Source organism: Emys orbicularis, chromosome 25, assembly GCF_028017835.1.
Source record: "Emys orbicularis isolate rEmyOrb1 chromosome 25, rEmyOrb1.hap1, whole genome shotgun sequence".
In the NCBI taxonomy this organism is placed as follows: Eukaryota; Metazoa; Chordata; order Testudines; family Emydidae; genus Emys; species Emys orbicularis.
In genome coordinates this window covers 5609448-5636744 of record NC_088707.1, presented here as the reverse complement: position 1 = coordinate 5636744, position 27297 = coordinate 5609448, and the positions used below count along the sequence as shown (strand labels likewise).

The window sequence follows — 27297 nt, the reverse complement described above, 5'->3', positions numbered from 1 at the left end:
GTCACTTCATCCTATAAAACAGGAATGATTACTTCCTTTCTCTCACTGTTTATCTTGGAAGCTCTTTGGGGCAGGGTCTATCAAAGAGGCCAGATTTTCAGCTGACAAGAAGGAATAGCTCCGTTCATGTCAATGCAGCTATCCCAACTTACATCAGCTACAGATCCAACTCACCCAGCATCTGCCTCGGAGAGAACTGGGCAGCGTGGGTGGAGGGTGTAAGCCCCTCGGTGGGTTTGCCACCTGGAGCACGCCCTCACTGCTCAGGTTATTAATCATTACTTCTGCCTCTAGAAAGGTCTGGAAAGGCAGCAAATGTGCAAAGAGGCACACTGCCTGCAAATGACTGAGCTTGGATTTGTCTCAAGCCTCTGCCTGGCAACCACCCTGAGGCCCTATGCCAAAAGTTAACACCATAAATAAAGCAAAGGGGGGAGGGGGAAGTTAGGTGCTTTTGAAAATTCTACTCACCAGCTCCTTACCTAACTCCTAGGGACTTTCAGAGAGACTCCTTAGTACCTGTCACTTGACAACAGGATGTAGGTGATGTTGAAATATTTATCCCCTTGCAGTCCCGGGAATGAGGCTGTTTCTCTCAGGATGAGCCCCATTGCTGTCCCTGTCTCTCTGGCTACTTTCATTTTTCTTCTTATTCCCTTCCTCAGCTCCTGTCTCAGGTTAGTCCCTCAAGGGAGTGAGCGAGTGTTTTATTTGCAAAGCATCAGGTAGATTGTGTCATAACCAGCTGCTGTGTCTGCTGAGGACTGAGGGGTTCCTGGGAGTATAACAACAACAATGCTGCCTTGACTAACCCGTGATATTCTAAGTATTAATGGATGTTCCTAGCTGTGTTTTAGGCTGCCTACCAGGAAGCAGGACTCCTGGGTCCTATTGGTGACTGCCAATGACTTAGAGTAGCATTGTCAGAGCTACTCAATCCTAGGCCAGTACTTTTCCCTCTCTGGTTTAACCAGAGGTTTACAGGTCAGATTGAGAAACAGAGCAACTTGTTAAAATGGTCCTCACCAGGATGCAGTGTTAATGTCATGAGGACCACTCCCTGTAACATAATACTCACGTACCCACTGCTTCTTGTTTAAGCTTCCATCAGGACTTTGTTTTTGACACACACCTGGCAAGAACGTCTCTCCTAGTCCCCGTCTGTGCAGCAGGCTCTTGTATCAAGAAGCTTTCCAGAGAATTACTGCAGCAGGAGGAAGACCAAGCATTGCCATCACATGCAACTCAAGGCAGCCAAGCAGAACCCCAGTCACATTTTCTAAAACTGTCTTACGGCTGCTGAATAGGCAGTGGGGGGATTGTGCTGGAAGAAGAGACCATACTAGTGCCCCCAGAGTCCCTCTTCATTCCTGAGTTAACCTCCAGAAACCACCTCCAATATACATTTGCCCAATGCAAAAAGTGGTTGACTTTTTTTTTTTTTTTAGGGAAGCCGCAGGGTTGCATTTAATTTATACTTCCAGCGTGCCCTGCATTTCTTTTTGCTAGGACTTTAAGACTGTTGCAGCTAGCTGGCCAGCAGTTCCAGTCACAATATATGCGCTCTCACTCCTGGGGAGGGAAGATTTTGGCATCTGACAGGTGCAGTGGGAATGGAAGCTTGTCTTAGCAGCTGCTTTTCAATGGGGAACGTATGGAAATAGCTGGTGTTTTCCATGAAGCATCCCCCTCCCTTTCATGCTGGTTTTTCTTAGTCTATCCCTGTCAAGAACAACCCCCCTGCAACCAACTCCTGGGGCAGGTTAAGAGCTTAGTGATACCAATTAGTTGATAAAGTGTGAAACCTTTTAACCCACTAACACAAAGTCAGTTGCTCAGAAGTAGCTCTACTCCATGGAGGTCAGAATCCAATTCACTCCAGTCGGGAACTCTGGAGAAAACCTTAAACCAGGAGCTTCTCCCTGCTGGAGGGTATAGCAGCACTTAAAGTGGATATGCAGCACCTTTGAAACAGAGGATATTTTATCTTAAGAGCCTGACCCTACAGTGATGGAAGCACAAACTCTGATAGCTTTAAAAAAAAAGAGAGGGCTGGAGCAAAGTGCTTCAGAAGGAGAAAGGACAGCCTCTTAACTAGAGACAGTAAAGAAGCCCTTTACGGCTTTCTTTTTTTTTTTTTTAAAGTAGGAATAAGAATTAAGCCAATACCAGATACTTACAACGGTTGGGCCCAATTAGTGCTCAAGAGGTGAACCAAGTTTGCTCCTTCTCCTGGATTAGAGACTGTCTGGGGGTAATCGGTGCAGACAGGGCGGTTATTTTATACAAGCAACTGCCAGGTAGGATCATTAATATTTTAGCTTCCCTTCTGCTCAAAAAATAATAATCAAAAAAGACTCCATGAAACAAATGCACATACAGCGAATAAGCCATTTTATTTTTGTCCTGTGCGCTCACAATCTCTCTTCTCTCCCTGACAGGTCACAGATCATTAAAATAAAGGTTCTAAGAGGAAAATAATTTAAAACATACACTATGGGCTCCATTCCAACCTCCCTGCACCCAGCCACATCTCCACTACTTGTGCTTCATCTCATGCATATAAGAAAGTAAAGCCATTGAATCACAGAAGTTAAAGATGGAAGAGACCTGTTTGGTCCTAGTGAGTCCATCTCCTGCTGTTCAGCATGAGATCATGGCACAGTGAATATACTAACCAAGTGCCCTATCGTTCTCATCGTGATGCACTCTGACAAGATGCAGCTGCTTTTAAAATAGCCTGGAATACACATTTTAGACAGATGTCTTCTCTTGCAGTACTAGAATATGAAATTAGACTTCTCCAGGCTGTCTACAGCAGACCTTTGCTCTCACTTTTCATTGCAAGGTTACTTTCACTGCAGATACTGCCTCCCTCCCCAAGTCCTCCATAGGATGCACATTCTCCATTCCGTGCTATGGCCTCACCCCATGTGACATGCACAGGACTGGCTAGGAAAGCCACTTTGCTTTTCAGTTGCTGGTAAAGTCAGTACACGCCCAGCTGTGCTATCTTGTGAATACAGCTTCTAGGATTGTCTCAGTCTTACAGACCAAGATCAGCAGCAATCAAGGCACTACCCCCACCCCCCTTCTTAAAACAAAGGAAGTCAGACCAACACCTAGGGACAGAAGAGACTCTATCATGTGATCACACAGAGTTACACTGAGTCTTTATGGCAAAAAGAACACTGAGCAGCTTTGAACATTGGGGTTTCTCTCTTTTACTCAACACGAGCGCTCTAGAGCTTATTGGGAAACCAGGGCTGAAGCCCTGAAAAACAAAGCATGGCTGAGAAACAGGAATCCTAACCGATGTCTATTTCTGTAAGTGACAAGCCCACTTCATGGGGTAGGAACCATCTGCTCCCCCTGTTGTGCTCTATGCCAACCAGAATTGCTACACCTCAATCTCACATGCGTCTCCTTTCAGGCCATCCAGCAGCCAGTTCCCAAAGCTGCTGCAGCTGGAAAGGAACTGGCTGCAGACAAGCTTTAGACCCAAGCCCACCCACCCCTTTCCACCCTGGTTCCTCAGCCAGTCAGTGGGAGAGGACAGTGTTTGCATGCAGGCTACTGCTTGCCATCATCTAACGCCATGGTGCTGGCTCATTGGCAGTGACATGCTCTGAGTTTTGTGGGGGATACATCATCACATTGGTTCTATTAACCCTTTCCAGATCCACCTACCCCAAAGCTGTAGCGCAGCTGCTAAGGTCCACTACACATGAGGATTAACAGCTCTAGAGATGGTAAGAGAAGAGCTCTCCCACTTCTCCTAGCCCCATCTAAGGTTCCTCAGACTGGAAAGAGTTAATGAAAGTCACACCACTTTGTGTTTCCACTGGTCTGATCTAGGAAGGGAAATTGGTTAATCTGGAATCAAGTCAGGTTTTATCACACACCAATGTCAAAACTGGTTCAGGGGAAAAAAAAAAAAAAAAACCAACTACCTGAAGTCACAGAACTTTGGAAGTTCAGAAAAATGTCTCTCCTATAACTTTAAGTTCATTTGCTTAAATCTTTTTTAAAGCCAGTTCCTAAACAGTAGTTTCTCCATCTTCTGCAGATTCTCACCACCCAGGATGCCAGCTTATTCCCCATACGCAAAGGATTCCAGGTTGTAGAGGGAGCTGGGCTCGCCTAGTTCACTGTGTGTTCCTCCCCGGTCACTCCCTGATGAGAGCCATCAGAAATTCAAAGTGCAGGTCCTGCACCCTCCATGTGCAGCAGTCTCGTCCTGTACACTGACCGGCAGCAGTCACGTTTGAGAAGATATATTGGATAAGAAGGCATGAAAGTTCCTCTAGTACTTCCAGGCTCAGCCCTTCTCCAGTTTCTAACTTTAGTGAGCTCCCTCCTCCTCCCCCTGGCTCACTTCCTCCTGTCTTTCTGTTTCCTCTCCTTCCGCCGGGCCTGCTGGTCTGCCAAGGCGCGAGGTATCAAGATAACACTGCCATCGCTGGCATACTGTAGGGAGTATTGATTTGGAGAGTAGGGCTGGCCATTCTCATCACGCAGGCGCCCAAACACTTCCTGGTACAGGTTTTGCACCTTCTGTTTCATCTGGCGAATGGACTTGAGAAATTCCACCTTCTCCCTGAGCAGTTTGGACTTGTCCCTCTGCAAGTCTCCGACGTCCCGTTCTAAGTTCAGGATGGTGTCCAGCTTCCTCTTGCGGCAGTTTTGGGCAGCCATCTTATTCTTGCCCCTCCTCCTGATGTCCCGGATCAAGCTCAGCTGTGCCTCGCTGAGCTGGTACTTGGAGAGAAGTTCATTGAACTCCTCCACTGGCAGGTTTATAATCTTGTCATTGGTGAAAGGGATCTTCATGGCTCTAGCTCGGTGCTCGTCCCGGCTCATCTGCTTATCCAGGAAGTCAGATTGCTTCTCCTTGCTCTCAGGGGCCATGTTATAGGTGTGGTTGTGACCAACATGCTCCAGGTAAGGCAAGTAGCGTAGTTCTGATGGGTCTTGATAGCTCATGCGGCAGAACTTGCTGTACTCCGGTTGGTATCCAACTGCCCCTTCCGTTTCGTCAAAGTCCACATTTTCAGAGTCTGAGCTGTAGCCTACAGCTCCTTCCTCAGAAAAAGAGGAAGAAGAGGAGGAGGAGGAGGAGGAGGAAGAAGAGGAGGCTTCTGAGCTACTGAAAGAAACAGGACTATGGCTAGAGTCCAGAGAAAGCCCTGAGTCAGAATCAAACTCTTCTTCCAGCTGAGAGGCTTGCACTGGGTTGAAACCTTCTTCAATAGCCAAGTCCATCAAGCTGATCTCATCAAGCATGGCTTCATCTAGAAGACCCCCTAATGGATCTGGTAGTTCAGGGCCAGTTGTCTCGTTGACTGTGCTGTTCAGCTGTGGAGGGAAGAAGATCCCACTCAAGTTGGTAGATCCAAAGGTGGTGTTGAGGCCAGTGGAGTTGTCAGGAGCCAGCTGGAGCAGAGCGGAGCTGCTAGCCACGGAGGGGCTCTCGATCTCTGAGCTGAAGAGGGAGGAGAGGTCCTGTGTGCAGCTACCCAGAGATGCCTGATGCAGGCTGACATTCTGATTGATGGGAGTGTTTGGAGCTAGACTGTAGTTAGCAGTCAGCAGGTCTCCATTTGTGCCATTATACAGGATTTCAGCAGTTGTGTTGTTCACTTCCATAGCCTGAAAGAGATTAGAAGCAGTTCAGCAAATGATCCAGCCTTGGGCACTATCCTTCTCCCCCATTTCCTATGTGCACTGCAACCACCACCAGAGGCTAAAAATAGAAAAGAGAGGAGCCTACAGAGATCATGGAGTGAGCTAGTTCCAGCAGTGCTCATGAGGTCTGGAGGATCTGGAAGATTTAAGACTCATGTTGCCAACAATAAGAAATTCCTGTCTCTCTATGTTCCCTCTCCCCACCCCAAAGACAGAGGCAGTTTTAAAACTGCACACTATGGGCCAGGCCGCAGGTTTCAGCAGTTTTTGACCCAAAACTACAACTACACTCTAGATCGCAGCTGCTTAGAACAGCCATCAAACCACTAAAATGAACAGCAGCAGCTTGAGATGGGAAGGGCACACACCAGGCATCACCCTCACCTAAACATTCAGCATGTTGACATATCCTTCAGCTAGATACCACATCCTGGGGGCATATGCATCAAGCATTTCCAATAGCAATCCTGCTCTGCACCTACACACGGATCAGGAATGCCCACAATACACACACACCCCTCCATCAGTCCTGCTTCGGGTACCCACTGGAGAGAGAAAAGGGAGCAATGGGGACCCAGACAATTAACCACTGTAGAGCAATTAGCAAGAACTAACCTGCATTTCCATTATAGACATAAGGTCCTGCCACTGCTGCTCCAGATCGAATGGGGACTCTGTCTCCGTCAGAAGAGGAGACAGGAGGCCGCTCTGGATAACTGAAGACTCGCTTTCACTAGGCACAGCTTCGTTTAGGTGGGAGGCATCTGCAGCTGGAAACTAAATACAAAGCAGTGTTCGTCCACATCTGGTCTGCCGAGGAGAGGCAGGTCAGCAAAGCCCTGAATGCCTTTCAGGCTCCACAACAGGGAACTGCTTTTCTTTTATTCAGACTGAGAACTAGCTGCGGTTATTCCCCTACAGTTCACTGCGAACTAATTAGAAACAAAGTCAGAAGCCCTTAATTAATTGTGACCATCTTCCCCACTGGCTGCTTCACAGGAGCTGTGCCTGGAGCCTCCTTAGACAGATTAACCCAATTTACTGCCAGTTTAGTGGTCTCCGATATTTGTCTTAAATGGGAGGCAAAAGGCATCAAATCCCAATGCACCAACAAAAACAGGCTCTGGATCGGTCACACTTAGAAATGAGTCATGGAGAAGTGGTTTCCATTTTCAAGAATGCACAAACTCACCTCAGAGTTCTCCCCAAAGGGGAAGGTGGCTTCCAGCAACCTAAGGCACTCCTCCAGCGACAGGGCCGTCTGATCCACCACGCCAGGCACCTGGGACAACGAATCATTTCAGCACAGTTTACTGAAGGGTAAGGACCTCCCTAAAGGGTAGGACACCAAGGGCATCAGGGACCCAAATATCCAGAGTCCCCCACACTTTTGCATCAAGTTGCAATCACCATCCTGCTAGCCAAGGAGCACCTGCCATGACTTTCTGAAGCTAGTCAATACTGCTCCTAAATGGGCCAGGGAGTCAAATGAACTCTCGTTCGGGTTAGTTTCATGCTGATTTTTCTGGATTAGCTTCACTGACACGTGCTGCAGATAGAGAGAGAGCTTCAAACTTCCCATAGCCTAGTGAGGATTTTGCTCAGTGCCTACGCTCTTCCCCCCCCGCTCCTCATTCACAACTTCTACAAAGAACCTAAAAACAGAACAGGAGCCAATGACTCCCACTCCCAAACCGCTCACTGGAATAAAGCTTTGTCAACATTCAAAGAGACTCTGGCCTTGTCTTGCTCTGTGTTAGTGACCATGGATCCTCCTGCCTATTTCCTCGCAGCAGATAATCAGGGTGCCAACAGCTTCCTGGTTATTTCCCCAGTTCACCTTTGTATTTGGTTCTCTCTAGCCTGGGAGACAAACTGTTCTCCAACATCACACCCTGTCATCCAGCTGGGTGATGGTCGTCTTCATGCCCTTTCTTAGCTCAACAGCCATTACCATCAGCCAGAAGGGAGGAAGAGTGTCCCCTCTAAAAATCACTAAGTGCCACTGCTAATAACAGCTAGCTGATGGTTCCCTCTCCTCCCCTGCTCAGTGGCAGACACATGAATCCCAGAACACTGCAATACACCCTGGAATGAGGGGTAAGCCCGACTCAGGGGGCTGTTACCTGTGCAGGGAAACTCTCCCCCGTCTCTCCATCAACTAGCAGGTTTCTATCCAAGGTCTCGTTCCCTCCGCTCCTCCAGCTGTCCCCGGGCTCTCTCCCATCACTCCGTTCTTTGTCCACTTCGCTCTCCTTCTGGCGATGGCTGTAGTCAAAAATCTCTCGCCCAGCGCCGAGATCAATATCCTGTCTCCACAGGATGTCAATCAAATCGATGTCCTGAAAGACACACAAGATTTCCTTCAGCACTTGGCAGGCTCATCTACACCCCACCATGGAGGGAAGACCCTCTTCTCCCCTTGCCCCCTCCCCCCTGTTCCTGCAGCACGTCAACCTCCCCAGACAAGCACCCCCTCTACCCTACAACACAATGCCCTCATTCCACCCAGACTCCGAACCACCCTTTCTGTACTACACTGCATCCCCCCTACCAACACTCCCACCCGCTACAACACCTTCCTTGGGGCACAGTGCCCTGTCCCCACCCAGCTATTAGTACTGGACACAGGTCCAACCTTCCATGATGGTTTCTTTCACGTACCGCCCCACCCCCATCGGGGACTCCAGACACCAGTCCTTCGCCCCTGCCTTGCACAGAGGCCAGCTGCTGTGCCTGCTTTGCACAAGAGCCTATGGTCATTTTGCCCGGCTAGGTCTCTAACAGCAGCTGTGCAAAGGAGCCAGGCTGGAGAAAGAACAGAACTCCATTGGAAAGCGACTTTAGCGGTCTCCTCCCTGCTCTCCATGCTCCGCAGGGGCCTCCTCCCGTCTCAGGAAAAAGGGAGTCTGCAGCTTTAACTCCTCTGGGCTGCACGATGCCGGCTGGATGGCGAGGACCAATTGTCATGCAGGATTGCTGCTCCATGGAGGAGCTTGCATCAGCCTGTGGTGCCATTCTCGACATTTGCATAAAGGGGTGGAGTGCATTGGAGAGGAAAAACCCTGCATTCCCAGCCACCTGATGCAACTTGAGATCCTTGCTGCCAGCCTGCTGCCTGCTCACCACTTGTCTACAGACAGCAGAGATGCCAGCCCTGCCCAGCCCTTCACCTACAAATGAGAGACAGCGCAGCCTTCCAACGGAGATCCCCCCCCACACCCTGCCGGAACTTTAACCCCATTCCGAGAACTCTCATCTTCCCTCCCTCTACGGCCCCAGGGTCCCCGTGCAAAGAATCCGTGACCCGGAGTGTGACGGGAAAGGCCTGCTACCACCCTTCTGCTCCCTAGCCTCAACATGAGCAAGAACCCAAATGCCTCATCCCTAACCACATAGTATCAGGAATCTGCAAACATTTGTCTCTCTTCACAGCCACCACTACCCACAAGCCCCTCCCTCTAATGCAAGCCTAACCCAGGGCACACCCCTGAAAAGCAGCCTGTGCTGGTTCAAACCTCAGGGGCCTTTTAATATGACCAGGACCCAAGGCCCTACCCTAGAATTACCACCTAACCCTGGGAAGTACAGATTCCTCCCCACCCTGCCTCCCACATCATAGCATGGATGGTTTATTTTACTGAAAAATTATGGCAGTCGACTTCACAGTTTGTCAATGAGCCCTTAGCACCCCTTCCCCCACCTCAAAGCAAGGAGACAGGACATCTCTGCCTCCTTAAAAAGATTCTCCCTGCTCCGGTGAAAAAGGTTCCCCCATAGCTGCCATCACATTTGGGACTTACAGAAATGGACAAGAGGAATCCACAATACCCCCGCCCCGAAACACAACCAGAGCCCCCTAGACACCAGCCTTTTGTGAGGTCAGTGTCACCATACACCATGTCTACAGTATTTCGGCTCTATACTCCACAGCATCCCAAATGCTACCATGAAACCATCCCCTGACCCCCTTTCTGCCCTGAGCATTCACTATCACCCCCCCCCCAGACCAGTCCCCCCCCCCCAGGCCCAAATGTCACTCATCAGCCTCAGCAAGGGTTCTCTGACTACCCCAGCTATCCTGTGCTCACATCATACACCTGTCTCCTCGAGACAAGACTTCCTAGGTCTCTCCCCACCGTCTCTGCCTCGCCTGGAGCAGCAATAAAAGGGTTAAGGTAAGGGATACCTTTTTCATGTCCCCAGCTGCTGCTCATGGAGCTGTCCCTGCAGATCATGGTCTATGTGGGGCGAATTCCAGGCAGGCAGAGCTGTGAGACCCGGGCACGGTGCCGCACAGACATCTCCGAGCTCAGGAACGGAGCGGTTTTTGGCAGGCCGGACCCCTGGTTGTTTGCAAGCCCCCCCTAACAGCATGTGATCCACAGGGGCGGTGCTCCCGCCAGCCCTCCCTAAGCCCCAGCTCCAGTAATGGGCCCCGCTTGTTGCTTAGGCAGGAGTTGGCCCGAATCCCCACCCCCTGCTCATGGCTGAGGCTGCAGCGAGACCCAATCCCCCTCCCCCGCCTGCCTGTTACCTAGGCTGCAGCGAGAGCCAATCCCCTCCCCCAGGTCACCGCGGAGGATGCGGAGGGAGCCAGTCTCCTCCCTCCGCTTGTTACCTAGGCTGCGGCGCGAGCCAATCCCATGCCCCGGGTCACTGGTGAGGATGCAGAGGGAGCCAGTCTCCTCCCCGCCCTGCGCTCGTCACCTAGGCTGCGGCGAGAGCCCGGCTCCGCCCCCCCCGGTCGCTGTGGAAGCTGCAGCGAGGAGTCTCCCCTCCCCCCTTGTGCTCAGCTGCTGGGGCCTGTGTCTCCTTGAGGAGACGCTCCCACGCCAGGGTGCCCCACCCACCGCTCCCTGGGATGGTGCAGTGGGGAGCGAAGCGTCAGAGGGATCTCTCCTCCTCTCCCCCCCTCCCCCAGTGAAACTTACAGCATCTGCTGGCAGCAGCTCCAGGCAGTGATGCCCCACAGGAGGCCTGGCCTGGGCTGCCAGGAGGTTGGGCCCAAGAGCACCTTTGCCAGGATTCTTTACATTCTCCCGGGAGGTTACCAGCAGCTCGGCTCCCCCCTTGGCCACAGGCCAAGTCTTTCCCCCCCCGGCCCGGTTTATCCGGGCCGAGGAGGGGACCCAGCTTTGGCATGGTAGGGCCCCACATCCTGCAAGACCAGACCCCACTAGGAAACGGGCACCTGGCCTCCCCTACCATGGGGGGGGGGGGGGGGGGGAAATAGGTCACAACCAGAGACAGGGTGTCTATGCCATCTGCACATGTGCAGTGATGTCACTGGGAGATTGGGGAGGATTTGCACATCATATTTACATGCCGGATGAGAGCATGAGCCTTGCCACTGAGTCAGTCATGGACCTGCACCCATCATTCCCACACCAGCAGGAGGGGAGCGAGTTAGAAATAGGAACTGCTATGCCAGTCAGACCAGTAGTCTATCTAGTCCAGTGCACTGTATCCCCAGTGGTGGCCAGTAACAGATTCTTCAGGAAGGTGCCTCAGTCCTCGCATTGTACAATTATGGAGTAAGCTGCCCATAAGAGATGTTTCTGCCTAACCCTTGGCAGTTAGCATTTGGCTTATGCTATGAAGCAAGAGGTGTTTATCCTTTATATCAGTGGCTCTCAACCTTTCCAAGAGATGTTTCTGCCTAACCCTTGGCAGTTAGCATTTGGCTTATGCTATGAAGCAAGAGGTGTTTATCCTTTATATCAGTGGCTCTCAACCTTTCCAGACTACTGTAGCCTTTTCAGGAGTCTGATTGGTCTTGCATACCCCCTAGTTTCACCTCACGTAAAAACTACTTGCTTACAAAATCAGACATAAAAATACAAAAAAGTGTCACAGCCAATAGTACTGTAAAATTACTGACTCATTTTTACCATATAATTATAAAATAAATCCACTGAATATAAATATTGTACTTACATTTCAATGTATAGTGTCGGAGAAAAACCTCTGCTTCCACAATAGTATATAGAACAGTATAAACAAGTCACTGTCTGTATGAAATTTTAGTTTATACTGACTTTGCTAGTGCTTTTTATGTAGCCTGTTATAAAAAACTAGGCAAAAAATTAGATGTGTTGATGTACCCCCTGGAAGACCTCTGCATACCACCAAGGGTACATGTACTCCTGGTTGAGATCCACTGCTTTATATCTTTTGGCCAAATAACTGTGTATGTTCTCATTTTCTAGATAAAGGTCTAATCCTTTTTTCGATCCTGCTAAGTTTTGGCCTCACTGATATCTTGGGGCAGTGAGTTCCACAAGTTAATTATGTGTTATGTAAACTGGTTTATCGGTTTTTAATTTGCTGCTGTTCAATTTCACTGGCTATCCCCTTGTTCTTGCATTATGGGTAGGGCTGCAGATTTGTCACAGCATTTAATAAAAAAAATCAGAGCAGCCATGGTAAATGTTGTAAGAGTCACAGATTCAGTCACTGCTCCATACGCTTTGAGCAAAAATGCCCTGAAAAAAAGAGGGGGCACTGACCCCGCGCAATAGAACCCTCCGCACCAGCTCGGCCCGAGGGGGGAGAAAGGCTGGGGACAGAGCCTGCCCCGCACTCATCCCAGGGAAGGGCAGTTCCCAGAGTGGAGATGGAGCATACCCTGCACTCACCTCTGGCCTAAGCTGCTCCTGCATCCAATGAGACTGGGCCCAGCACCATGATCTGGGTATTGCGACCTGGCATGCCAGGTCACAGCACTGCGTAGGTTTGACCTATCCCCTCCATCATGACAAAGGGGCATCTTAGCCAAATCTGATTTGCGTTGCAACCCCACACACATGATCGTACTGCCCAGAGAAGGGAGCTGGGCCCAGCCCCGTGGGACAGAAGCTGCTGCCGTGGGGTGAGTCATGGGCGCACACACACAAAAAAAAACAAAGGATGCCACTGATGAACAGGACAATCACCCGATCCTTGACTTTTTCCCCTGCTGTGACAAACCTGCAGCTTTAGTTATGGCAAAGAGGGAAAGGAAAAACAAGAGTGCCTAGTTTACCTTCTCTATACCATTCATTATCTTCTCTCTCATGTCCCCCTTATTTGTCTCCTCTCTAAACTTAAGTCCTAACCTTTTCAATCTCTTTATATGATATTCTGTACAAGTTTCAAATCATTTTAGCTCCATGTCTGGATCCCTTCCGTTTCTGCTATGTCCTTTAGTTATCACAGCCCCCACCCCCCCAAGCTGTATGTACAGGGGACATGACCTGCCTCCCCATGGAGCTTGATGGAAAAGTCTTGCACATCCTGAAATATCCACTTACTGATCCAAGTCATAACATCTGGATTGCAAGCTAAAGTCTATAACCCCAGAGCTAACCCTCAGTACCTGTAGTCTCAGCCTTTCTCCTCTAAATACACCAGTACTTGGAGGCCTCTCGGAAGAACCAGCACTTAAAGTGGATGCAGTTTACAGTCTTGTGGCAAATTAGAACTCAGGACAGAGAGTGAGTAGACCTTAATTATATTTCCAGCTCCCCCTCGGCCTTGCTGGGCAACTCACTGAGCCGCTCTGCGCCCTTGTTTCACCATCTGTGTAAAATGATAAATATTTGGTACGTACATTGGATTTTGCATCCACAGATCTCAAAGCACTTTAACAAAATGGATGGATGTCGTTATCCCCATTTTACAGATGGGTAACTGATGAATTACCCTCTTTGAAAGAGTTTTTACATCTACAGAAACACTCTGTAAGCAGTAAATACTATTTCAATATTTAAAAGGAAGTTCTATATAATCTTGGCCTATCCCTGTCTAACATTGCACCTCCCAGTCCAAGCAGACACCTAAATCCTCTCAAACCCCCCTCCCCCTCCCAAAAAAAGAGCTCCCATTATCCCTCATCACTAAGGTTAACAGAAACAGTATATCCTCAGCTGGTCACTTTATCTGGTTGCTGTCCCTTAGGAACTGCCTGTAAACAAGTCCGTTCTATGCAGACAGCCAAGTGTAAGAAGATCTTACCCAGGTTCTAATACCCTGTTACCAGAGTACTGGTTGGAGGGGGGCTTTGTCATACTGGGATAATACCCAGCACCAGCAGTTCGTCACATGTTCCACTTGGTGGGTATTTTTATCCTCTTGTTGTGGAAACGTTATAGGGACATCGTAATCCACAGGGACAGTCTTTTCAAAGATCAGCCAACAGGACAACAATTCCCTCCCCCATGCTGTGCTGGAGAAGAGGAAAAACCTCAGACAAGAGACACTGAGGACAAAAAACCCTGCCCTTGGGATGCTATAGTAGCAAAACAGCAAGAAAGAGCAAGCACTGGGGTGCTCCTGAATATAACCCTCACCAGGATACACCACCGTTTACAGACCAGGATAGCAAGTCAAATTCCAAGTCAGAACTATCCTCAAAGCTAATCAGAACAATGAAACAGAGAGTGTCTTGCACCATACCACAGGGTGAGCTCCAGCTCCAAGATACAATGCATTTCCCCCACAGCAAGATCTGGTCTGGACCATAAAATGTTGCCACTCTATTCAGATTGTAAGTGCTAGGAGAAGACCTGGGAAATGTGTCTCCCCTACTTCTGCAATTGTCTGCCTAACACTATCCTCCTGTCTGCTTCCCACAGGATATCGGCAGGAGAGTCAAACCTCCAGCCCATCTCAGGTGAATTCCAATTATAGTGTCTACCAGGAACCGCACAGCACAACAGCACACCTGACAGAAAAGCTTTTAAGTCCCTCTACATTTACCAGCCACACAGCTGAATGAGGTTCAAGGTTCCAGACAAAGAAAAATGATCACGTAGATAATGCTTGGAATCATGCTTTGTAGCTTCACATCAGCTGCAAGTACAGTCTTGTCCACCCCTTGGGGAACATAGGGAGGTATAATAGAATATATGGAGATATACCTATCTCATAGAGCTGGAAGGGACCCCGAAAGGTCATTGAGTCCAGCCCCCTGCCTTCACTAGCAGGACCAAGATATGAAGTGCATGTTCATCAGGAGAGGAGGGATTGGGAGGCAGGATTTCCTAGCACTGCATGCCATCAGGGCTGAACATAAATGGGGGGGGGGGGGGGGAAGAGAAAAAAAGAAAGAAAAAAAAAAAATCAGGAAAGTGCCATGTCCCAAAGGAAGTCACAGCGCATCTTCTGGATGCAGGTTTAAAGAGAAACTCTACAAGGTGTGAGCCAGACTTCTTAGTGAAAAATAGAAAAGATGGGAGGAGAAAACATGCACTTGAATACGTAGAATACAGAAAGAAAGGGTTAGCGATCCCCCCCGCCCCCCCAAAAAGAAGCAATTATAGTAGTCCAGAGAAGTACACTTTCCAGAAGGCTTGTATCTGGATCATCCAGGAGACTCATTTGCAGCAAATCCAGTTTGAGCTGGCCAGGTTTGCAGCAGGGTCACTGCATCCTGCATATGGAGAGCTTACAGTTGGAATGGTATTTAATGCACAATTTTAGCTAAAAAAAAAAAAAAAAATACAGCTGAGCAGGCATTAGGAAACCAGTGATACCACCAACCTACAGACCAAACAAATCAGCAGTAGGATTCTTCCTACAATCCATACACTCTGCCTCCTCTCACTCCTCTAACTACGGCTTCCTAAATACCACCCCCACTTTGTATTTATATAGTATTCGTCATCAAAAGATCTCCAGGTACATTATCCCCATTCTAAAGAGGGAAAACCCAAGGCACAGAGAAGGCTGGTCTTGTCGTGAAGCCATAGGATGGGAGTGGGAGATCTGAATTCCTTTCCCCACTCTACCACAGACTGTTGACCTTAGGCAAGTCACTTCAATCTGTGCCCCAGTTTCCGATTTGCAAAATGGGAGTAAGTATACACGTCAATCACTGGACTGGTAAGAAGCTAGATTTGTGACCACTTGTGTAAAGTGTTTTGAGATCCTCAGATGGAAGGTACCATAAATTATTGGCTTGTCCAAAGTCACACAGAAAGTAATTAGAAATGAAAATAGAAAGTACCTCTTACTTTCAGTCCCCTACTCTAAACACTAAGTAACATTGCCAGACTTAGCTCTCTCAGCCTTTGGGTACGTCTATACTTACTTCCTGGTCCGGATGTAAGCGATCGATCTTCTGGGATCGATTTATCGCGTCTTGTCTAGATGCGATAAATCGATCCCGGAAGTGCTTGCCGTCGACGCCGGTACGGCGAGAGGAGTACGCGGCATCGACGGGGGAGCCTGCCTGCAGCGTCTGGACCCGCGGTAAGTTCGGACTAAGGTACTTCGAATTCAGCTACGTTATTAACGTAGCTGAATTTGCGTACCTTAGTCCGAAGTGGGGGGTTAGTGTGGACCAGGCCTTTGTTCCTTCCCCTAGCAGATGCCCTTTCTAGTGGATAGGGGAAGTGTCTCATATTCAGGCAAGCTATGCTCCATGCAGGCTTCCAGTGGCAAGATTATGCCATTAAGTACATTATCAGATCTGAAGAAAGTTTCACCTTTTTCCTCTCCTGGATGAACACTTTCACATCAGAGAGACATTTATGCTATTTCCTGCCTGTAGCTATACTGAAATCACATGACAGAAGTTCCAGACAGCCTCAACAGTTGTCTGCAAAATTCCCCTGCTTCTGACTCCAAAGAGCTGCCTCTAAGCTTCATCACAGGAGATTAGGGATCAGGACAGTTGGGAAATCCCCATGCCTACTCCCCACCATACATAATGGCTTGTCTGAGCTGCACAGTTTAGGAGAGAGGCTGTAGCATCCATGCAAACATTCTCCACTGGAATCCATCACTAAAAGCAGTACAATACAGCCACAGGGAAGCGGAGTCTGAACATGCCTTGCCAAAGAAACCGAATGGAAAGAAAGAGTAGCAGCTGCTGGGGGGTCAAACACATGACTCTGTCATAGCAACTGGGAGAATACACTCAGATGGAAAAAAAGCCACTTTCTAATTCACCATCCTCCCCACTCTATATTGGCAACCAAGCTGTAAACATTATTTGGACAGACTCCAGAGCCAAGTAATCTACCACCCAGGTGACTCATGGGATGAAACTGTTACCCAATACTGGGAAAGAGAAGGTGCTATTGTATCATTCCCATAAATGCAAGTCTGCACTCAAACTGAATTACTGACTAGCCACCCAATTTCAGACCAAGACACAGCACACATCAAGAGAAAGTGCCCAGAACCACCCAACCTTAATATTAAGTTCAGTGCCATGTGGCTCACAGACTAAGGGGCCTGATATTCAGAGGTGCTGAGTACACATGTGGAAGCTACGCACCGGTCAACGTTACGCTCTAAACTACTCCTCTCCCATGGAAGTCCTCAAACAGTTCCCTTTCTTTGGCATGCATCTTTTATAAAAGAAGGTGCTGCCTACCTCTTTGGTCAAGTCTCCATTCCCTGGAGGAGCCACTGCTCCTAGGTCTTCCAATTCTTCACCAAATCCTTGCTCAGATCCACTCTCCCTCACGCCGTTGTCAGGATTGGTCCCATCTTGCAGGCCACTGCTGTTCTCTAGGGTGATGGCTGGGCTGGGCTGGGCACTGGACACAGAACCTTCAGGGTCTCTGTGCACCAACCAGGCATTTACTTCAGTGGTGGGCACCTGAAACCTGTCCAGGGCCCTCACCTGGTTGAGAAGCCTGCGGGCTGTGAAATAATAGTCCAGGTCTACACTTTTCGGATGGATGCCATATCCGTCCAAGGTGTTCCGCAGGTTGTGGAACTGGGTCTGGGTGTAAGCAGAGCTCTGGCCCAGAATGATTTCCCTCAGAGGGGGAAGCTGCGAGTTCAGGTAGGTATCCACGTCCACACGAACGCCTATCAAGCTGAGTAGAATGGTGAATTGGATGAGTCCTTCAGTGAAATATTTCTTCAGAGAAAGCATTTCTGGAGGAGGAAAAAAAGCAAACATAGGTGGAAGGTTTTTAAAAAAAAACACAACCACAGCCAATAACTAAGAGCTCAAAATATCATAATTCACCAAGATTAAGAGTTTAAGGAAAATTCAAAACTTCAGTTTTGGGTTCTCTTGAACAATCAGGAATTAAAAAAGGGTCATCAGGTTACTCAGAGGAGCCAAATTAATGATCTAAATCTCCAGAGGAAAGAAATTATACCCCAGTAAACAACCTCCACTCTCCCCTCCTCTTCAGAACTATAGCTATTTGATAACAGTCCACGAGGCTACATATAAACCCACGTGACTTACTGTCTCCAAAGTCCACATGCAGTCACTTCCTCTAGCCTTCCTGATTCCCCACCCTGCTTCCAGAGCGGGGTGTATTCTCTGTGACAGCTGGCGGCTTCTTCTCTCCCTCCTCCTGCTTTGAGAAGCTTCCCGAAGGAAGCTTGAAGAGTCGAAGGTTTCGACCAAAGAAGGGTTCAACGGCTCCTCCAGTCCTGGCTGTGGTTTCATCAGAAGCTGAAATATAACCAGAGAACAAACACGGTAAGATGCTGACGAGACATCACCCTATGCATTACATATGCAGTTACTATACTAGGAAGTATCAGTTTCACCACTGTATACAAGCCATATACAAAATAAAATCTATTTCCCTCAAAAGGATGGTTTGCTGACTAAATAGCCGCAAACACACATAAAACAAAGGTTATCTTTTGAATCAATATTGTCTGAGTTCCCCCTCCCTACTCTATTCTTAGGCTGGTGCGTCAGCTTCCACTCTCGGGAGCAGGAATTCAGCTCTGACTCCCTTTCACTCCAGTTTTCAGCGAGATTATAATAATCCAACAGGGGCTTTCCGTGGCAAATAAGCAACCGTGACTACTGCACAGCCAATGAGAACAACATTGCAACACACTAGGATTTGCTACCTTCCTATGCAGTCCTTTCTCCTCTGCTGCCCATCACTCACAAGGGAACTTTAAAAACAAAAACCATGCTTATGATGCCTCTATTCCACAATGTGACCTTCCCTGGCAATTCACCACACAGCAAGTGTCCCAGCTGAGGAGAGTGCAGCCCCCAATTTTGTAGCAAAATGTACCCCCACCATCTGTCCCTTCAAACACCAGTCCCAGTTCAATGTATTTTGAGGATGTCAAAGGGTACACCCCTATTTTTCTCCTCCACCCAGCATCTCTGGGTTGTTGGGTTTTTTTTTTTTTATAGATTTCAAAGGTTGCCAGGTGTGGACTCATCACCTGAGGATTGTTAGTTGATGGATATCTTTTCTCAACTCCCAACATGGGCAGGAGTGGGAGGAGTGTTTAAATTAACCTCTAATCCCAAAATCTCAGCTGTCCCTTCTGCAACCAAGTAACCCATCAGGGCAAAACAAGCACAATTTCAATTCCCCACCTCCACCTCATTTGTTACAAGTAAACATAATTAGGTTTGGCAGAATTCTTCTTTTACAATTTCAATAGATAATATCAATTTTATTTCTTTTAGTATTTTTTCAATTTTTATCAATTTAAATTTTCACAGTTGGGGGAAATTATGAGGAGGGCCAGACAATTATTTAGTGATAGCAGATATTGAGATTTGAGATTCAAAAAGTTAACACTTTATAACCATTAAAATCTAAATTGTCAACATCACATGTCAAAATATACAAAGTAAATAACCTTAAATCTAACTAACAAATTCTCAAGCATTGTCTAAGTGTTGATTATCATCTATCAAAATATTTTCTTGCCAGTTTGTGTATACAGTAAAATCAATATTTACTGCATAAAATCAATATTTACTGCATTCACCGACAAAACCCTAATTCTTCCAAGCCTACATATAATTACAGCCCAATTTTTCTGATTTATCAACGCACTCACATGTCAGATCTCAGTTAATTAATCCAGTAGCCAAAACATTGCCTTTTGTACTGAAAAACTTTTGATTTCAGTCACTCAGAAACTGAAAGTAACAGGGCGCCTCTCCCCACCAGGTTTCAGTTTCCTTGTGACCCTTTAATCCCAGCATCTAGGTCGCCATGCTTTTCTGAGCTTTTCAGTCCCTCTAATAACAATTTCATCCTCCTAAATCTTCCCAAAGACGCACCCCACCCCCATGGCACATGGGAGAGCATCAGGAACTCCACCAGTGCTGAACACTAAAGTAAAATTCATGAGACTATAGTATGGGGTTTCCCATCTCTTATTTAAATAGCATCATGGGGTGCAGGTTACTCAAAGCCACATGTTACTTAAGTCTCTTCAGTCCCCAGCCATTCAAAAAACCCTCACCCCTTAACAAATTCCCCTCCCCGTTTTCCTACACCCCTTTATCTCCTACAATTCTCTAATTCACTGACCCCCATTTCTGATCCCACGGAAAAGACAACCCCCTCCCCCCAACCCACCAGGGGGAACACACTCCTCTCGCGCTTCCCATTAGAACTGCCCCATAACACTACTTAGGGGCCTCCTAACGCCCGCCCCAAACCTTTTACCCCATATTTCAGAGGGAACGTTCAGCGCCCCCACATGCACCAGCGGGGGGGGGGGAAATCTCCCTATAGCCCCCCCCCCAGTTCTGATCTCCCCTTATCCCCCGACTGCCCCATAGATACACACACACCCGTACATACACCGCCTACCCCTCTTCATATTACCCCCAGCTACCCCACTACTCGCCCCCAGCAGCCCCTTGCCCTATTCCCTTCAGCCTCACCCTAAACTTACCCCTGCCTCCCCCCCGCCCCACTCCACTCTGCCCCCTCCCCTTTCCACTCTCCCCCCACACTCCACTTCCCCTCCCCCCTTCTGCGCCCCCCTCCCCACATCCGCTTCCCCCCCGGCCCGGGCCGCTCGCCGGTACCCGATCTCCGCGCTCCGCACCCGCGACCCTCCCGGCCCCACAGGCAGCCACCGCCGGCCGGCTGGGCCCACTCTCAGCAGCACCAACAGCCGCTTCCCTGCCACAGCGGGCCTGAGCCCGCCCACGCGCGGCATCCCCTCCAATCCGCCACCGAAGGGACGGGGATTGACAAGGCGGTTGTCAAATCCCCGGGCGAGCAGTTACGTCCGCCCTCACAGCCTGGGGAGTGGCAGCTAAAACACCCAATCGGAGATCGGCAAGCTGATGTTTTTCCCGCCCCCGCCCTCACCCAAAACCGCTTCAGTGACGGAGCGCCGGGCCAATGAGCCAAAGAACAACTGCGCCCGCCTACCCTCGCGTCACATTGAGTGACAAAAATGCAGACCAACCGTATTGGGCAACCTATGCTGAACGACAGCATTTCTCACCCATCCTCAGCCGCGAGATACACCCGCCCACCAAACAGCTTGAATAACAGCATCACTGACCAATCACCTCGTGCGAATCCACTACCACCCCCTTTGCCCCCATGCTGTTGCCATGGCGAGTGAGTGCCCGGCCTCTAGGCTAGGCCTGGAGAGAATCTAGGCTCGACCCGACCATGTGAAACCATTACCTCGCTCTCAAGCTCTCACTAGGCCTTGCAGCTCCTACTGTCACCCCTCACGGGACGCCATGTTGTAACCCTCACATGACACTATTCCTCAATGCCACCGAGGGGCCTGGAAACCACCTAAAAACTGCTGCCTGCCATCCTGGGTGGGGGCCTCGAAACTGCAAAATGCCATCCCGGGGGCCTCGAAACCACACATTGTAATCCCCGGGGGCCTAGAAACCATCCACTGCCATCCCGGGAGCCTTGAAACCACACACTGTACTCCCTGGGGGCCTAGAAACCATCCACTGCCATCGCATGGGCCTCAAAACCACCCGCTGCCAACCCGAGGGCCTCGAAACTGCCTGCTTCATTCGCAGGGGCCTTGAAACCATCCACTGCCATCACGTGGGCCTTGAAACCGTCCACTGCAATCGTGTGGGCCTCGAAACTGCCCGCTGCCCACCTGGGGGCTTTAGACCTGCCTTTAAACTGCCCACTGTCATTGTAGGGGGCCTCAAAACCATCTCTCCCTGGACCTTTGCATCATAAACCTGTTTATCCACAAGCAGTGAAAAGCTCATGTCAAACACACACAGTAATGGGGTCCCCCAGCCTCCTGGAGCTACCTACCTCTCTCTGGGAACTGCCCTTCGGTACCAATACACTCTCCACACTGTTTTTCTAGCAGGGGAAAGACAAAACCAGGTGCAAGATCCAAGATGCCCGTTGCATGGACACATTGCACCACCCAAGAGGCTGAATTCCAGTAAAAATTTTGCCTCCAAAAATCCCTTACCCCCAAATCCTCCTGTGGAAGGCTACAGAGTAGCTACAGAGTAGCCTTCCACAGAGTAGCCAACTGGCGCAGGAAATGCTGATGATCTTGGAGACCCTGACTCCGGCAGAACAACGCTTTCCAGGAACGAACCTCGAACAAAAACACTGGCATGCTCTAAACCGAGCGAGAGATGGGATGGCAAAGGCTGGAGACTATAGGACCAAGTGGAAGTGGAGGAATGACCCCAAATGTGAATGTGGAGAGCCTAGGCAAATACTTTAAGGCTGCCTGGTGCAGTGTCCTCTGTCAACATCCTGTACTCCCAAGGAATTATTCGAGATAAGTGATCACTCCAGGTCTTGGCTGCGGTTTTGCAGCAATAAGCTATGGTGATGATCCTTTCTATTATGAAGCAGGCATAAGATCTCCCCAACCCCACTACAAGGGCTGGAAATGCCAGTGCCCGGCACCACCAAGAAGCCTCTCATTCTCTCCCAGCCCCAGGGAGGGTCAGATTAGGGCATTAGCACCACACAGGGCCCCACAAAACCTTAATCCCTCTCTGGCATTAGGTGCTATAGGTCAATGCCTATGGCTCAGCTCCTGGACTCACATGAATACACCAGAATCTCAGCTTTCATATAAAAAAAAAAGAAGTTTCTAGCCCTCAGGAGTGCAAAGAAAAGCTTTAAACAACAGCTCAGAGGTGTGAACTGACCCTTTCGTCTTCACTCTGAAACTTACTGCTATCCCCAAGGCCATGGCATGGGGCCTGCCTGGGGCCCAGCTTGTCTTAATCTGGCCCTTTCCAAAATGCTATTTATAAAACGGCCAGAACCCACCAGAACATCGCCCACGCTGACGTCTTTGTGTCAAAACGTGTCCTTATCAAATGCAGCTGCGGGGCACCCACGCACCCAATGCCACATCAAAACGCCAACGGCCCAAACCATCGCTGCCACGCGACATAGCTTTGCTGCGTCAAGATGCCGTTCCCTCCTGCTCCGGTGACGCTTTGCTAACACGAAACGGGGACTCTATGAGGCTGCTTTGCACGGCACGAGGTTTCAACGCTGCTTCTCAGCGGTGATTTGATGCTGCATCTCAGTGATCTTTCAAGGTGCTGTTGCCTCAAAATCTTATTATACTGCGTCATGGTGGACCCTCCTGCTGTGGCTGCTGTCCACAGTAGGAACAATTCTTTGCGCTCACGTAGCGTCTTCATCTTCAAAGGCCTTTACAAATGTTTATAAGGGAAGCTTCAGAACCCCCCGTCACAGTGGGTAGGATAATATTTTGTGATGAATATGCTGATCAGCAATAGGTCAGCAGAGGACAGCGTGAACCTCTTTTTGTCCCAGTCAGGAGGAACATGCGTCACCAGGCGATTCCGTGGTAATTGGAGAGGAGTGGGCCATACAGGCAGGGTGTCAGGTAGGATTGCAGTAGTTGGAGTACTACAAAAGGCCCAGCAGGTACTAGAGCAGACATACCAACAGCACTTGCTTAGGAGTGTCACCAGGGATTGATGTACCATGACACCCCAAGACAGGGTAACAGTTACAATACTATGCACAAAGCAACTAAAAATGGTCTGGAACTTAAACCTCACACTGTTTGAAAATGTTTTACCTAATATTCTTGCAAGTCTCATGTGAGACAGCTAGAAGGGAAGGATTAGAGAAAATATTTTTCCAGTGTGTTTATTTTAAGTAGTTGGCGTCTAGTCAATTTCACGGTTTCTTCCTCCCCCTCTGCTGCCCCCTCCCCCCAATCATTTTCCTGTGTTGTGTCTATGGGTCACAGTAACAGGAGAGAAAAAACGCCTTGTAAAAGGGAGGGAAGTGTGATGTAAAAATTAGCTAAGGGATCAGAGGCAGATGTAGGGCCAAAAATACTTTTAATGGGCTGGTTTCCAAGTTGACCATGTCCCTTTAATTGAAGCACAAGCCAGTGGTTTGATTTTGAGCAAGGGCTGGTTTTGGATGCTTCTAGGATCAATGAGCTCCCCATCCAATGGGGCTATGACGGCAAGGCTGAATAAGCCATCAGTCTCAAGTACCATTGACAGTCAACTCCAGGAAACTGCACAGAACTACTGTAACCATCTCTCTGTGTGGGGCTCCATATCGTATCATAGAATATCAAGGTTGGAAGGGATCTCAGGAGGTATCTAGTCCAACCCCCCTGCTCAAAGCAGGACCAATCTCCAGACAGAGTTTTGCCCCAAATCTCTAAATGGCCCCCCCAAGGATTGAACTCACAACCCTGGGTTTAGCAGGCCAATGCTCAAACCACTGAGCTATCCCCCTACATCTTCCTCACCAACAGCCAGCACTGAACTGAAAACCAGCCAGAAAGGGCTGCCACTGCCTTTTGTAAACTAGGGAAAAGAACGTCATAAAAGGACGTCTCCTTCTAAATATCCAAAGCTTCATCACAGAAAAACCAATCTTTCTCTACTTCTCCAAAGGAGGCACAATCTATGTTTCAGCACAGACACAACTGCCTCTCAAACAGCAGATGGTCCATAAAGTAAATCAGACACACTAGTGAACTGGGATGAGTGGAAAATACACCTACAATCCTAATCTGACCCACTCTAGAAACTTTGCATTCAAAGATCTCCAAGCATTTTATGGACATCATGGAACTGAACCTCAAACTCCCGTGGGAGGTTGGTAAGTGTCATTATCCCAAATAATGGCTGCTTAGATCGCACGGCAATACACACCCTAAAAATATTATATTGTGAGTAGATTAAATGCTCTCAACCTTCCAGACTACTGTACCCCTTTCAGGAGTCTGATTTCCTTGCGTACCCCCAAGTTTCACCTGACTTAAAAATTTCTTGCTTACAAAATCAGACATAAAAATACAAAAGTGTCAGAGCACACTAGTACTGAAAAATTGCTGACTTTCTTGTTTTACCATATAATTATAAAATAAATCCATCGGAATATAAATATTGTACTTACATTTCAGTGTATAGTATATAGAGCAGCATAAACAAGTCATTATCTATATGAAAAAATTAGTTTGTACTGACTTCGCTAGTGTTTTTTATGTAGGCTGTTGTAAAACTATGCAAATATCTAGGTGAGCTGATGTACCCCCTGGAAGACCTCTGCGTACTTCCAGGGGTACGTGTACCTCTGGTTGAGAACCACTGGGTCAAGAGATTTACCCAAGGTCCCACAGCGAGTCAATGGCAGAGCTGGAAATAGAACTAAGGAATCTTGTCTGCCAGCTCTATGCTTTAACCACCGACCCATAATTCCTCATCTCAGGGACTAATCACTGATTTCTAAGGTCCTTACTCTAGTGCCAAGGTATTTGTCTGACCATTTTTTGTCCTACGCCTTTGCTTACTTTATTGAGTTTCGGACAGTTTTAGACCAGGCACAGAGCAGTCTCCCTTAATTCTAGGGCCTTGTCTATGGAACGTTCTGCTTTAGTATGTTGGTCAGAAACTCCCTGCAGCAGTTTTCAGATCTCTCTGTAAATCCTTCATGTTCTTAAGATGAACCATGGAATGCTGTTCCTCTGTAGATCTCAAAGCACTTCACAGAGCATAGCAGTATTGCTCTCCAGTCTGCATTTGGGGAAACAGAGAGGGGGAAAGTGACTTGCTCAAGGTCATCCAGGGGTAGGGTGACCAGAGAGCAAGTGTGAAAAAATCGGGACTGGGGTGGGGTTAATAGGCGCCTATATGAGACAAAACCCCGACTATTGGGACTGGCCCTATAAAATTGGCACATCTGGTCACCCTATCCAGCGGGCCAGTGACTGAGCTGGGACGAGAAGCCAGGTCTCCTAAGCTTCAGCCTATTGCTCTGTCCACTGGGTCCCTAATGCCTTTAACGTCTCCTCTTTCCATCTGCCCCTCTCTGCATGGCAAGGGAGTTTAGTGCACAGAAAGTCTGTATATCAATGAGCCCAGTCTGGTTATTAACCATTGGATTATTCCATGAACAGCACCCAGAAGCCTTTCCGGTGATGGATACCCTGTAAGTTATTTAAATAAACAAGCAAAAATGGGCATTAGTGTCACAAATCATCACATCCCAGCAGGTTATTTGTATCTTTCCCAACTCATCCACGTTACGAGGGCTGGTCTTCCTGCCCAAATCAATGATGGCTACTACCAACCAGCCTTACCATGAAGTGGTGGGTGCTGCTGGCTGGCTCGGCCCAGCTCCATGCCACGCCACCACAAGGACAGCGACCCTACAGGGTCAGCCCCGTGGGTGGGCATGTTCCCAGTGAATCCCCACATTTGTTTAGCGCCAATGATCTTCTTTGATCCACAGAACAGGGCACAGGATGGGCCGTGTCAGGCAAGGTTCCCTCCTGCCGCCCCTCTGGGAAGGAGTCAGTCCTCGGCTTCTCTGGCCAGGCCACCAGCAGAGATGCCACTTGTGGAAATGTTTTTTTTCTGAGGCGGACATCTGGAAGCTGGGCTCAGCCCACCAACTGACTGCATGTAGTTCACAGCGGGTTGCTGCCAGCCTCGGCTGGATTTGAACTGGGGAGGGAAAGGGTCTTCACCCTGCTCCCCCGAGCCATGTGTGAAGTAGGATGATCGGCTCCCAGGGGAGGTTGTGGAATCCCCATCATTGGATTAGGGGTACTTGGTCCTGCCTCATGGCGGGGGCTAGGACCTCTTGAGGTCCCTTCCAGGCCTACATTTCTGTGACTATTAAGCTTGCCTCCCTCGGTAGTAGGGCTGTGGAAAATGGCCCTCAACCAGAATGGGCAGGATCACAGAGATTCATAAATTCTTAGGCTGTAAAGGATCACTGTGATCATCCGGTCTGCCCCCCCTGAATTACACAGGCCATAGGACTTCCCTGAATTAATTCCTGCTCCAGGTCCAATAGCTGTGGTGGATCAAGAGCATCTCTTTTAGAAAAGCATCCAATCTGTTTCGCTCCAAGTTCCACCCGCCCTTTAAGATGGAACTTTCCCAGCAATTGTCTGAAGCTGGGTGGCTAACTGAGGGCGGCTCCAGCAGGAAGCTAAGGCATTTAGCAGCACCACCCAGCTGACTGCTATTTATACAACGCCATAGCTGCACAGAAAACAGCTGCCTAAAACAGACCCCCTCAGCCCCTGCCCCAGGGAGCTTACAGCCTGGCAGATAAATAGGATGTTTGAGGCAACAGGGCAGGCACAGGAGGATGTGGAGGCAGTGCTGTATAACTCTGAAGCCTGACGAGGTTGGGTTATGTTGAAAGGTGAGAATGGCTGGTGAGTCCTTGATTTAAAAGGCAATCACAAACCTAGGTAAAGTCAATGGATGGGCCAAACACACTTGTTCAGCTTCAACAGAAGGTGCAATCAAGCCCCTTTATATAGGAAACAACAACAGCAATTATCAATGGAGGGACTGCCCAAGGCACAGGGCAGGTGCATGTGGGCTGATGGGTTTCCCTGGTTGTAAATGCAGGGGCTAAT

The 27297-nt window shown here is 48.8% G+C and overlaps 1 protein-coding gene across 1 annotated transcript; it reads right to left on the bottom strand.

Moving 5' to 3' along the window:
• Nucleotides 1-1486: 1486 nt before the first annotated feature.
• On the bottom strand, nucleotides 1487-17947 carry NFE2L1 (NFE2 like bZIP transcription factor 1). The gene is made up of 6 exons (XM_065422589.1): nucleotides 17891-17947; nucleotides 17057-17568; nucleotides 7815-8030; nucleotides 6881-6970; nucleotides 6304-6465; nucleotides 1487-5652 (listed from the first exon to the last, which is right to left on the bottom strand). Exons 2-6 carry the CDS (start codon nucleotides 17564-17566, stop codon nucleotides 4375-4377), a joined length of 2256 nt encoding a protein of 751 aa, XP_065278661.1. The 5' UTR covers nucleotides 17567-17568; nucleotides 17891-17947; the 3' UTR covers nucleotides 1487-4374.
• Between the last annotated feature and the right edge of the window lie 9350 nt (nucleotides 17948-27297).